General features: G+C 38.1%; 1 protein-coding gene across 1 annotated transcript in view; it reads right to left on the bottom strand.

Moving 5' to 3' along the window:
• TRIM66 (tripartite motif containing 66) overlaps positions 1-13,866 on the bottom strand; it is a 55,264-nt gene that overhangs the window by 36,847 nt on the left and 4,551 nt on the right. Inside the window, exons 4-5 of the mRNA XM_054069114.1 lie at positions 5,287-5,390; positions 686-833 (exon numbers count right to left, since the gene is read on the bottom strand). Coding sequence (XP_053925089.1) covers positions 686-833; positions 5,287-5,390 — 252 coding nt within the window. The remainder of the gene's footprint in view (positions 1-685; positions 834-5,286; positions 5,391-13,866) is intronic.

The following is a 13,866-nucleotide window of genomic DNA, read 5'->3' as shown; positions in this document are numbered from 1 at the left end:
CACTTTTTTTATTAGTACTATACTTATAGATGGTTTGTTTCTTTACACTTTATGTGGCAATGGCATATTAAGCCTCAAGTCCCTCAAGCTCTTTTGGTATGAACACCCAGGACTTAAAAGCACTCCATCTACAGCAAGGATAAATTTTATGCTTCTACAAGAAAAATCCTAAAGCAAAAAAAATTTCTATAAAATATATAATCGATGCATTACACCTGTGTTTATTCCTAGTCCTGTCCTTCATCTTTATTATGAAGTGGAATGACAGTGCAGCACAAACTCTCTAACACAAATAACTTCATATGTGAGCACCTTGTCCCTAAGCACAGGAATTGCTTTGTGGTCACTTCCTGAAGGAAATTACCTAAAAGAGAACAGAAATACTGCAAGGGCAAGGACTATTGCTGTTGCAGCCTACCAAAGTCTAGCCCGTTACTCCACAGAGTGAAAAGGCATGTCTCTGTGAAACACAAATACCTAATATTGTTCAAATAAGGTGGAATGCTGATTGTGGCAAGGACCTAAAGTTATAGAAAAATCACATAATCTCTCACTGACACACATACATCCTTCTGAGTCATACTCACACAGAGCAGTGCCTGTGGCATAGAGCCTGCAACTGCTCTTTTTTCAGATGAATAACTGATATGAGAAGAAACAACATTTCGAAGTGCATCTTCAGTACCTGTGCAGCCCTTCAGGGATACAGACAGGAAGCGGTCTTCGTTTTCCTTGCCATGTCTGTGTTCCTCTGTACATGAGCTGCACAACCACTTGTTGCAGCTTGTACAGAGACTGTGAGCAGGTCTCTTCTCTTTACACATGGAGCAGCTCTAAGAACAAAAAGTGTAATTACATAAAAGGATAACAAATGAGCCACACAAATTGTTATCTTTAATAGACTATGATTCACATCAGTAAGCTTAACATTTCTCTTCCTCAGACTAACGTAATTCAAGTGATTTTAAGAGTCGGACTATAGTTGTAAAAAGAAACAGAATAAAAATAACATTTGAAGCCCTTAAATCAAATCGGTTGTCTTTCTGTGCTCTACCACAATCAAGCATAACTATGACATGACACAAGAATTATCGAGCAAAATTCTGGGGTCCGCATCACACATGATATCTGAAGAAATCATCATAATGACTACTTTCTCGTGAACTGAAAAAGCCATGAAAAAAGCCATGATTAAGGAGAGTTAGACTAAAAGTTGCTTTTGAAAATGAGTGGTGCACTTTGTAATCCCTCTCTGTCAGTCTTGTACTACTTACTGATGGTTTGAACACACCAAATGTATGTACACGTTACTTTTATATAAATATATATGTGTATATATTTAGATAGATATAGATATTTTCTACATCAGAAAAGATAGTCTAGGTTGCCAAATAAATATGTGAGATATTAAAGAGTGAAACATATCCTAGTAAAAAGGTTTTTTTAATTTTACTACCATTTCCTTTCTAATCACAACATTACACAGAAGCGTTTTACTATATCACTTCAGCATCATTCATTGGTTTATGTCCAAAACTAATTACTTCCTACCAACTAAAAAATATGTATGCTTCAATCCACTTCTGTTTTCATGCAAACGAACATAAACTACAGCCCCTTCAGCAGAGCTACTGTGAATCTACATTGCTTTATTTAAAATTAGAGCTTACTATACTTGCTTTGGCATTGTGGGAAATGCTTTGACACAGCATAACTCTCAGAAAAATATCTAAAACTTGCCAATGGAAAGGTGATTTAGAAAACAATACGGGGCATACTCTTAATGAAAGACTTTGTTCCTATTCTTTAAAGAGCTGACCAGAAATTAGCTCAATTTATAAATTTATATATATATATATATTCATCAGATGTGATGAAGTGGAAACATAAGACGTGGGAACATGAGAAGGACTGGAAATTTTAATTAACTACCATGTCTATTCGACAGTTTAGGAAATGCCATTTGTTACCTAGGCCATGCTGTCTGGAAGTGTCACTAAAGGGGAAATGAATAAAGCAGAACATATATGAATAAAGCAGAACATACATGAAGGGGGTAATCTGATCTTCAGTTTCCAGAATGAATTCAATAGTTGTTTCAAGATATCTCTAATGATTCCTCTTTTAAAAAGGATTTGCATCAGGCGTAAAATACTTTGTCTGAAAACTCCTAATATTAATGGGTTTTTTATCATAGCCACAAATAGGTACAAATGGGCAGAGTGAATATAGAGCTGTAATTCTACCATCATCAAATTATAAAAGCTTTGCCACCAGTTTATCAAACTCAAACATTTCCTACAAGTTCACAATTAACACACTGCTCTTATGCATAGCTCCCAGTATTGCTACGCTAAGGGCTACTCATGCAATGAATAACAGATTGCAGAAGTACTTTCTATGGTATCCTTTCTGTTGAGAATCTTCAATTCGGTTCAGTTCTGACTGCATCCCAACTATTCTAATGGGAAGCACAAAGACAAGAATATAGCAGCACATACTCGGACATAAGCCCTGATGCAGGTGCTGGTGAATTTAATAGCAGAGTTTCTCTTTGCAATGAAAGAAAAAGCCTGAAGGAAGAGCAATGACAGTTCTTTGCTGGTCGTCTTAGTTTTAAATCATGGCTTTAACACAAAGTGAAACACATATATCCACCTAAATTCTGAGATGCAAATGAGTCAAATTCTGATTCACTTCAGCACAAGAAGAAAAACTTTTGTTCCACTGAAATTAATTTAAATTTTACCACTCCTTTCACTCAGGCTAGAATTTCACAACAGGTCTCCTATCAACGCATTGTTCAAGAGCTTTTACATATTCCCAATCTTTTTCAAAGAGATATCGCAATTGTTGACAATAAGACAACGCAGCAAAGTTTCAAATATGTTTGGTTGTCTAGACAGAGAAGTGTTTGTGTAAGTCATTCTGCTGTTTTAGCCATTTGCTTATCAACAACTTTTTCTGAACAGTACGTGGAATAATTCAAATGAAAAAGCCTAACATAACTTATATAATCAAAACATTATATAAGTAAGGTACTTATTCTGGGAAGCAAAGCTTGTTACATAACAAGAAGTGTCTAATTTTAAAGGTACCCATGAGAGGGGGCAGCTTAGGAAACAGGTCAAAAGTTAAGGGATGTTCTGCCTTCTCCGCAATAACCAAACCTGCTTAATCACAGGTTTCTCTCTTAACTGTTCAGTTGTTAGTCTGACTAGAACTTATGTTGACACTGCACTGTGTTAACATTACTTTTACGTTGCAGAGAACAGAGTGTTTCCACAGTATATTATTTATGATGTGGAAATGGGCTTTTGGGCAAGAGATTCCAAACTCCATATTTTTTAAACTCTTGCTGCACAGTCTATCTATAGCACATTCTATCCTTTATGCTTCACTACCTCACACACTGAAAAACATCTTGCTTCTAAACACTTTCCTACAAGCCTTGACAGATTCCCATTTGAACACATTAGGTAAATAAAGAAAATTATGGTGGTTCAGCTGTGTTTCAGTTGGATGAATTGGTGCTTCTCTTTTTGATCTCACTGATGGTGAAACTATGCCTTTAGTTTTTCAGGGGGATGGTGGCTGAAAGACAGTAAGAAAGCTTCAGTGCTACAGGACTTGACTGTTAATAAAAGGAAGCAAACCTAAAACCGTGAGGAAGGTTCACAAATGCCTCTAGGGAATTCCTGTGCTCCGCTGAGAAATCTGCTGTACTGAACTGCTTTTAGGACTCCTAAGGGATTACAGAAAAGAAAACCCTGCTTTTAAAGAAGGTTTGAAAAAATAGCCTAGTGCTTTTGAAGTCATTTGTCTGAAATGTAGATTTCCTTTCTACACAAATTCTCACTGAAAGGTAAATTATGGGAGTCATAGTAATTAAGAAATCCCAGTATAATAAGTTCATTCTAAACATTCAACAATATCTTATGAATTTCCTTCTTTGAAGAGTGCATATGAATAGACCTCTTCCTCTTTTAGATAAAGCTTTGTTGCACTCTTTAAGCATCTTACATACGAAGATGTCAGCACACTTTGCTTGCATTAAATGTTAATTTCCCCAGAACACTCTATGGATTGTTACACGTTCTTTCCTTCTTAACAATGGAGAAAATTAAACACAGAAATGATTGATAGGAAAGAAGTATATCCCCTCTGTACATTTTTCCAATGATGTCACTGATCAAGTCACTTGCACAATTTAAAGCGCTTTCAAGCCTTCCGCATGGGGTGGACTTGATCTACAAATTGTTGCTGCCCCTGCAGGAGCCAAGAGGAGCGGAAGAATTGTCTTCTGTCCTCCATTACGGAAAAAGCATTCTCCTCCACCCACAGGCTCTGAAACTGAATATCGAATGTGGCTATGCAGTTTACTAAGGAATCAAAAGTGCAAAAAGAAATAGACTGAGGTCTATTCTGAACCAGCTCCTGGTTCTTGCTTCTTCGTAACTCTTCCCTTGCTTTGGATCACAACTTGGATAAAGCAGTCACCAGATTACAGAACAGTTTTGACAATTTTTCACTTGTTTTAATTCCCAGCTACACGTAATACTATCACATTCTGAAATCAATATTATTCATGCAAATAACAATTTTTTTTTGTTTGGTTTGTAACAGGGTGGGCAAAATACACATCTTTCTCTGTCCCTCCTGGAGATCCAAAGTAGTAACAACTAATATAGTGTGAGAATAGTCCTGCCTGTTAATGGAGTGCTTCGCAGAAGTGAAATCCACCTATGTGCAGTGTCCATACAAGGTCAAGGTAGTAATCCTGTCCCTTCCAGTTAAACCTTGCATCCATTCCCCAATAGGAAACTGAAATATGATGTGACCTTTTTTATCATTAAAACAGACAACCAGAAAATCATAATTGCCCACAGGATCTAATGGGCAATCTCAGTGTAATCACTCAGCCAACAGGCTACTTCTCATTACTTTGCGTTGACAGCAGAAAGGGGATATTGCAGAGTGTAAGAGATTCAGTATCTTCCTAACATATTGATTATCACAGATCCAGTCCTACACCAATAGTATCAACATTTTTTTAATCTACTCTATTTTAAGTATACAGAGTCAAATTCATTCTTCAAATAAAGTTCAAGAAGTACTTTGAAGGCAGGATGTCCGTCTCCAGAAATGAAGTAATTACAGAGCATCAAAAGCAAAATCTAAGAGCATCTGCTGTTCAACATTAACTACACTCTGTTTATCAAACACTGTTTATGTGGTACTGTTTTAAGAACTCAGATGACACCCAACTTAGTGGGTTTCACTTACCTTTGCCATAGTTGAATTACTAGTGGGAAAACTCTTGAGAAAGGAATTTTCAACTACATCCCTTGCAAAGCAGGTCTGTTTGCACACAGGGCAGGAAAGGATACCTGAATTAAATAAATAAAAACCATCACAAATAGAACAATGCACATCAGTCATGTGAACCAGGGAATTATACAAACAACATTTCAGTATTGCTGTCCTTTTACATCACATGGACACATTCAGTGCCAGGAAACAGAGGCATTCTTCATGCCATAAATTACCTGTGCCTAGATCTTGTTCGATACATAGGAAAGCAAAACAAAAGAACTAAATCCCTAGAAATGCACTATAGTTCAGTTGACTTATTTCAGTATTTACCAATGACATCTGCATGTCCAAATTCCCTTGAATTCATTAGGGCTTACAGCTTTGATACACATAAAGCAGCATTTTGAACTGTTTTCCCTTGTACAGACCTGTTTGTGCTTTCTGACACTCGCACAGTTCTTCTAGACCAGTTTTACATTACCAGACGTATCAAAGCTTAAAAAACGCACGGATCGATAGTAGTTTTACAGTGCCGCACATTATCCAAGTGAAGTCAAAGAGCAGTCACACACTGCTAGCAGAAGCAACAGGTCACAATAAAGATAAAGGATAAAAAAAAGTTTTATAAATGAAAGTCAGAATTGCAAACCATCTCTTAGAATAAATCCACAAGCAGCAAAATGTCATCACTCCTAAAGCAAAGCCAAGTCAGCAGCATGAGAAGCAAAACATAGCTCCACCTTCATTAGCTGTGAGTGCAAGTGGGATGAATCCTAGTGTTTGACTGGGCTGAGAACTAACAGTTCATGACGTTGTCTGTAACTGTATAACTGCATTTTTACACCTTTGCCATTTCATTCCTTGACTTTTTAAGTAGGACTTGTTACAGCCCACCTCAGCCTGCACAGCTGAAAAGGCTTCTTTTGATCTCTGCATGGCAAATTGGAAACCAGTCCTATGGGACGGTGGGTGCGCACACTGTGCCTTCCTGGCACGCACTATTTATAAGGCAAGTCCATGCCCTGTCAGCAGGCGAGGGGTGGTCTTGCTCTGAAACTTCTCAAACTGGGGCATGCGCAGAAGGTTTGAGAACCTTTCGGAAGGTTCTCAAATTGAGGCTGGAGGATTCAGGGTCACAGGCAGTTCAACAGACACTTGCCAGAATAACCTTTGCCTGAATCCTTCAGGTGTGCATGCGTAGTCAGGGTAAGGGGAGGAGTGTGCCCTTACAGGACTTGAATTTTTCTATAAGGTCCAGTGTTTGGGTTTTTTTTTTTTTTTAAGAGGACCGTGCATGTTTCTGATCACATTTCCATAAACTACTGCAGATGCCAATCAAGTCCTTCAGAGATGGTGGTGGTGTGCCACTCTAATTTTACCTTATCTTCTCAAGTATTTTTTCAGCATTCCATTCTGTTGAGAACAGAATTTCAGAGCTATGCTCACCTTGCCAAGCAATCTGTTTATGATAACTAACAGCAGTATTTTCCATTACTAAATGATGCAAACTCATTTAAAGCAAAATATTAAAATCAAGATCAATGACAACTTTCTATTGGACTGACAACATGCAATGTGATGCTGTCTTTGACTAAAATTGTCTTTTTAATAAGGAGAGTGGCCTGTAGATTAATTAAATCTTAAGATGACTATTACTCTTCACATTGGATAATTATCAGATACTCTCATGTTTTTCAGGTGCTTAGGATTACCTTCTCTTGGGACATGGCTACTGCAGTCTCTCACCAGGTCCACGATTCTAACGCTAAATGTCTCCCATTTTAGAACCGGGCTACTGTTATTTTAACAGCAGCATTTTACATTGACAGAAACACACAAACCCCAAACCCTTCCTACGTTATATCACTTCTGACAAAAGCACTGCACAGTCAGAGAGCTGAATAAGTTCACTTTCATTCATAAACGTTTTGAAGAACCTTCTTTGATGGAGACATCTTACTAAGAACTGCTTCCATGAGGTTTAGGTCTTTTATAGCCCAAATCTTGTTATAAAAGTAAAAGTTGTTTTTATTGTTTACTGTTCTCCAAGTTTGCATTTACAACAGAACTGTGATTTGGAGGCTGAAGTGGCAGACTATGGTCTACCTCACACTTGTTTAATTGTGCATTTCATACAACACTGAGTGTTCATGTAGACATGAGAAGGAACAGTTGGTATCCATGGGTGCCTGTGCTAATCAGCTGTAAGTGACCCCAGGGAAAAGGACAATGAAAGTAATCGCTAATGCTTTGCTCACTTTCTGGGCATGTAACTCGAGTCATGCTTAAGTATGTTCTGATGATGGGAGTTACAAAGAGGCTAAAAAGTCATCTGATAAAGATAGCCATGAAGGCAGAAAGCAGTAGAAGTATTTTAAACTCATCCACTACTTTGCATCCTTCATGGAAAGAAAGCAGCTAAGAAAGTATCTTATCTACCTACAATATTTGCAGTTAATCACCTTCATATGTTACAGTCTTGGACCACAAAATGCTTTATATTAGGCACACTGAATCATCTCCATGCTTTCCCAAATTACGGTTGTGCGTGTCTTTCAGATATCTGTTGCTAGCTCGGTTCTCTAGAGAAAGGTACAAACAGCAGGAGCACGTCAGTACCTAACACAAGACAGGTTATACAGACAGTCCCTTCTACTCCTTGTAATTGGTGCCCATTGCAAGTAGCAGTGAACACCAGTGCTAGTTCCTCCAAGGTGAAACAGTTTTCAAGTTTCCTGTGAGCACATTACAAAGCAACACAGTTATAACAGCAGCAGAAATAAAAAGCCTGATACATTTTGATTTATAAGCTAGGAAGCAAAATACCTACTTTGCAAGCAGCTTCTCAAATAAGCCTCAAGGGATGTGCTCTAATTCTTGGTGCAGCTGGTGGGAAACCATCTTCACTGGCTTTACAAGGAGTCACCTCTAGCCCACTGAGACTTTGAACCAGTCTCTTACTCCCATAACAGCATTGCCCAAAGCAGTGCTAGTTCTTGATCTGACTAATACAGAGAGAAAACCTTCACACTGAGACTACACTACGTGCTGCAAATTGACCAAAGCGGAAATTATCAACGGGTTACTTTCTGAAGTAAGAAATGCATGACTCTCACCACTATTCCATCATCTATATGCCATATGAGTGAGCACACGGTCTTTCACAAAAGATTTCGGGGAACAGCTACTTACTGGGAAACAAAAGCAGTGCCCAGAACTTTGCCTTAGCAAAGACAACTTTTGCCTACCCACCACATAGGGTAAAAAAAGTTAATACTGAAGTTACACAGTTTATTACATTCTAACTCTATTCAGTTAGTGCAGAATGTCAAATCAAATTATACCAACTGAATGATATTTAATGAAATTCTCATAGCCTCAGGTGGGTTCATGTGATTTTTAAATTCTGCTAATTTGTTACAAACCAGTGAAGTACAAAATACCTGGTATAAAGAATGCATTACTTTCACAACGACCAAGATAATCTTTTTAGTGGTTTTAAAGGTCTTTAAAGAAAACTTCAGTAATTTTCACCCTAAGAAAACATATATCATGTATGGATTTCAGTCATGATTTTGGAGGTAGATGATATTTGGAGGTGATTAATATTAGGGACAATGGACAATTTTTCCCAGGTTTTAGATCCAATTTATGCTACTGAAATCAGTGTTGTTCCAGAGATATACACAGAGAGCATCACACACACAGAGGTCAGAACTCTGTATTAGACTCACTACCACAGACTATCAAGGCAAGTACAGCTTCAATTGTGTAAATGTCTGAGTGCATCTTAAATATCCAAGTAACTGTGAATTACAATGATTTCACAGCTAGAACTCCCTGCAGATGAACATAAGACATGTCTAGCCCTCAGCTTAATAAAAAAAAATCAGAACAAAGAGCGTAACATTTAACAGGAAAAACTATGGGGACACCACAGGAATACTTTATTTGAAGTAGCCTCCTACTTGTAGGAGAACTGATCAGAAAGCACCTTCTCACCTGTCCTAATACTGAATTCTATATTTAAGATTTTATTAAAAGCACAGGAGACAGATTTGCATCTTGCTAAAAGAGGGACTCCCTGAATGTGGTATCTTTGGAGATGATACTTGTTCAGCTAATTGGGTTTCTTCTTTGATTCCTTTTTCCTTTAATAAAAACCTGTGCTCCCTGGAAATGCCCAACATTTTAAATATAAATTCCCAAAAGAATCTAATGATAGCTTGGCATAATAAATGTATTACAGAATGATTTGTTAAACAATTACCCTGAAATTAAGCAAACCTTACCTACATATCTACAAATAGCCACAAGCAGCAGCTACTTCAACAACACAAAGTGAGCGCACTACGCTGTGCTCGTGCTCAGAGTCTAAATCACCAGTAAAGGACAATTTCCTAGAAACCCCTTACCTGTCCTCTGGATAAACAGTCACTTAGAGAGCAACACACCAAGTCACTTGTGTTGGGGAGAGGGTGGTTACTGTGCAGAACTGCACACCCTGTGCAGTTTCTGGAATCAGGCTTTGCAGTGCTGCAGATGGAAGTCGTTACACCTTTCACAGACTATCCAGGGCTGCTCCTCCTTCTTCTGCCAGAAACACTGACAAATCAGCAAGGCAGAAAGATGTACTGGGCAACTACAAGGTGCATATTTTTTTCCTCTTGCCTTCTTTCTTGCCCTCACTTCTCAGGCTCATTCAGGCCCCTGTTAACTTGCTTTGGCTGTATTTTTCCTGAAGTGGTGAAATAAAAACCCCATAGAGAGAATGAATAGCAGCATCCAACTTCCCTTCTTGCCTGGGTCTGCTCTCAGTCCTCAGAGTAACCTGGAGCAAGTGTGCAGAAGAAAAAGAGCTTTTCTAGATCCAGGTAATAGCAGATCCTACAATGCCGTTCACTCCCATGGTACGTTTTGCAGACCATTCCCTAAATATTTTTCTTGCCTTCCTACCTTACCACTGCCTCTAAACAGCATTGTTAATTTGTTTTAAGAACCTGTACTTCACAGACAGCTCATTTAAATATACCATTATTACAGCACTGTGGGTGAAGGGAAGAGTAGTCAGAAGCCCTAGGGACTCATTGTTTGTATGTATGAGAATGATGCAATTTCTGGATCTAAACAGCAATCCAACACAGAGTTACAGGATTCAAACAACAGTTTACATATTAAGAAATCAGGAGCCAAATCCAGCTATGGTGCAATCGCAATGCCCAAATTAAGTCCATTATCATTATCAAAACCTCTAGAAGAAGTAAAAAGCTAAAAAAGACCTGTTGATGTGCTCTATTTTTGTATGGAGATTATTTACAAGTAGGAAGGAGGCAGGAACATTTTCATAAATTACTTTTCAGAACTTGGTTACCTCCTGTTGTTTATAATTTGAAGTCGTTATTTATGACATCACATTTCACTGCTAAAGAGATGACAACGAATTTAGAAAGGCTAGCAAGGATCCTTGTGATGGGTTTATGCTCCATTTCATTGTGACGTGAGAACAAATCCCTATTTCAGAATTATATGCAGGATAAACCACATACAAGCTATCCTCAGTGTATTTGAATTATCAGGCGGTACAGATCACTGAAGACCACATTGCATTGAATAGACTCCTTCAAGATTTCACCATGTGAGAGATGTGAAGGAATAGCCCTACACCTACATCCTTCCTGGGCTCCACCACTCCTCTAACTAACGTAGCAGGCTAATGCACCTGAGCACCACCACAAAAGCCACCATCACTAGAAAGCAACGTGAGTAGACACATCTCTCTGCGTGTGCATTGTGTTTACATACACACACATCTCTGAGCTCTGAAAAGCTTCAGCAGCAGATGTTTACATTGCTGCATTGGTTTGCAGCACTTTTTCACAAGCCATGTGTTTATTTCCACTCTCACACTCCTACCAGCAATAGCAACCAGACAGTGGGTTGGGGAAAACAGAAATTCAGAAGCAGTGGATCCAGTAATCAGACAGAGCTACCCAGTCTGGACACTCCAACCCCACCCAAACTTTGGATATCCAAAATCAGCTTTCAGGAAAACAACAAGGTTCTACCATACGTTGTTAAAGCCCTCGTTCGCCTCAGGTGAGATCTCTCACATCCCACAGCACCTTCATTTCTGTTAATGAAAGTTGCCACACGACATAGGACCCCAGGTATAGCAAGCAGACATGAAGGTAGTGACCTTCACAGAGAGTGTTCCTCTGAAGAAGCACAAACAAAGAAAGAACTAAAATTTCTGAGTACCCTCAAGTTTTTACTCCAGCTCTATTGCAGAAACTCAATTTGTAAGTGACAGAGCTGTGGGTAATTTGCAGCAATCATCTCTGAAAGTGCAAACTGTAATCTCTAAACCACACGCAGAAACTGCATACAGACCTTTTGAAAATGCAAAGCCACAGCTCACAGTTTTGTTTCAAGGTCTTAAAATCTGGTAAGGTTTAAACAGAAAGAATCCTCAGGCTGGTTGTCTTGGAAATAAATCAATGCAGATAATTAATCTATTATTATCATGAGAATTTATTAGCATAAAAAACCACAGTGAAGCTGTCCTACACACCACATTCATACTTGCTGTCCACATGTTGCATCTATTCCTCCACTCGTTTTCCTCCAACAACCATCAGAATAATTATTCTCAGAGAGCATTAGCTGCAGCCTAAGCTGCAGACATAATTTACACTTCCTTGGAGACCCAATTATAGATTATAGGAAACAGTTCTAAAGACAACCTCCCACTCTACAGCTTCATATTTATTTAGCTAAACTCCCCGTTGTTTCACTTGCCTTTTGGATCTGGCAGCTGAACAACAGCGTGAGAAAGTCTAAGTAACTGTAAATTCATTTTAAGATGACTAAATATATACATTATGAATAGTTTACCTCTCTGGACTACACTTTCTACTTCCCTCTTTGGAAATAAAACATGCATTTGGTGTTAAGTGGATCTAAAAAAAGTAAATGGGTGCTTTCCTGCAGATCTGCAGACAAGAACATGGATTCTCTATTACATGAAGACCTGGGGATGGAAAAAAGGAAAGTGACACTGACCTGCAGAAAAAGAAAAGAAAGACTGAGAACCTTAAAGTTCCCTTCATTTTAGAAGCATATGTAGGAGCCAAACTCGCTAAGCTAATTTTCTTTTTTTCACTCAAATTACTTCCAAATCCTCAGTTCTCCCAGCTCTAAATAAATTCTGATGTCTATGCAGCTTTTCCATAAAAGTTCTGGCTATCTCAGAGCTTTAATTCATGAGTCATCTTAAACATGAATGCTGAGATACAGGTATAAAAATAAGTTTCCAACATCAAATCCCATCAAGTATCAGGACCACCTATCTCCATCTTCTCAGCAATCTTAATACAACAGTAAACCAGAAAAGGGCTTTATGTTAGTATAGTACTATGTATAGAAAAGCATACCAAACCCCACAAATTCAACTATACTTTTGCAGCAAATCTCAGATTGATTTTACTTGGAAATATATTTGCTTTTTCCATTCTTATATTTTGCTTAGGGAATTCATAGTGAGTAATCTCTCATGTTTACTTAACTAAAGTGTTTTAGCACTTCTATTTGCTTTTTATCATTGGCACTTATAAATGATCACACCTAAAGATAACACTGAAAACTGAGTTGGTATTGTACTGCCCATAACTCAGCAACTGATGCAGATAAAACAAGCAATATTTAGCATCATACTATCAGAAGACTTCACAAATTTATCCTGGCTGATCTATGGTGGTTGCAGTTTCAGTCATTGACTTAAATAAGTGACACAGATGTTTTTGTTTTGCTGTTCTCCTTGCTCGTATATTAAACTGAGTCTCTGCACCTGGTGTCTCACTTAATTTACTGGGTCATCACCGTTCATTATCTCTTTTCTCTAATCTTGTTGTTTCCCATAGAAGCTCCCTATCTACAAGACAAAGAGGAATTAAATAGAGAAACTCCAAGAATACAGAAATAAACTGAAAATAGTATTTGTTCCAATTTGCTATAGACAAATAATTCCTGATCCTCTCAGAAGCCTGAAGAAATATCTAAGGTCTTAACCACATGAGCACCTCTGGCAGCACTTCCCCCAAGATCACCAAGCCATATAAATTCACTTTCCCAGCAAACAGAAACAAGGGGGATAGAGGAAGGCTGTAGATATCAACTGAAGATACATAAAAAGTAATGGAGTGGTTGTTTTCAACAGCATTTTATTATAAAGTGAAGCCCTCAGACTTTAAGCCTGCTGAGATTGGGCATTTAAAATTTTAAGGAGACATTTACTTGAAATGACTGCTTTACTCTGTCTTCTTCTCCTACTTGTATGTCTTTTTCTGTCTGTACCCTACACATGAATAGCCTCTCTCCTTTTTCATTAAGTCGTTCTCTTTTCCTTTGCATTTTGCTCACCTTTCAACAGTGATCTCCTAACACTGGTTCCATTTGTTCTCAAACCTGAACTTGTCTAGTTTTATATTATCTCGTCAGTTCAGATTACAATCACCTCAGCGGCTCTTCCTACATGTTTTTAAAATCTGCTAT

Source organism: Cuculus canorus, chromosome 5, assembly GCF_017976375.1.
Source record: "Cuculus canorus isolate bCucCan1 chromosome 5, bCucCan1.pri, whole genome shotgun sequence".
NCBI lineage: Eukaryota > Metazoa > Chordata > Aves > Cuculiformes > Cuculidae > Cuculus > Cuculus canorus.
Note: the sequence above shows the minus strand (reverse complement) of the source record. Positions and strands in the feature narration are given on the sequence as shown.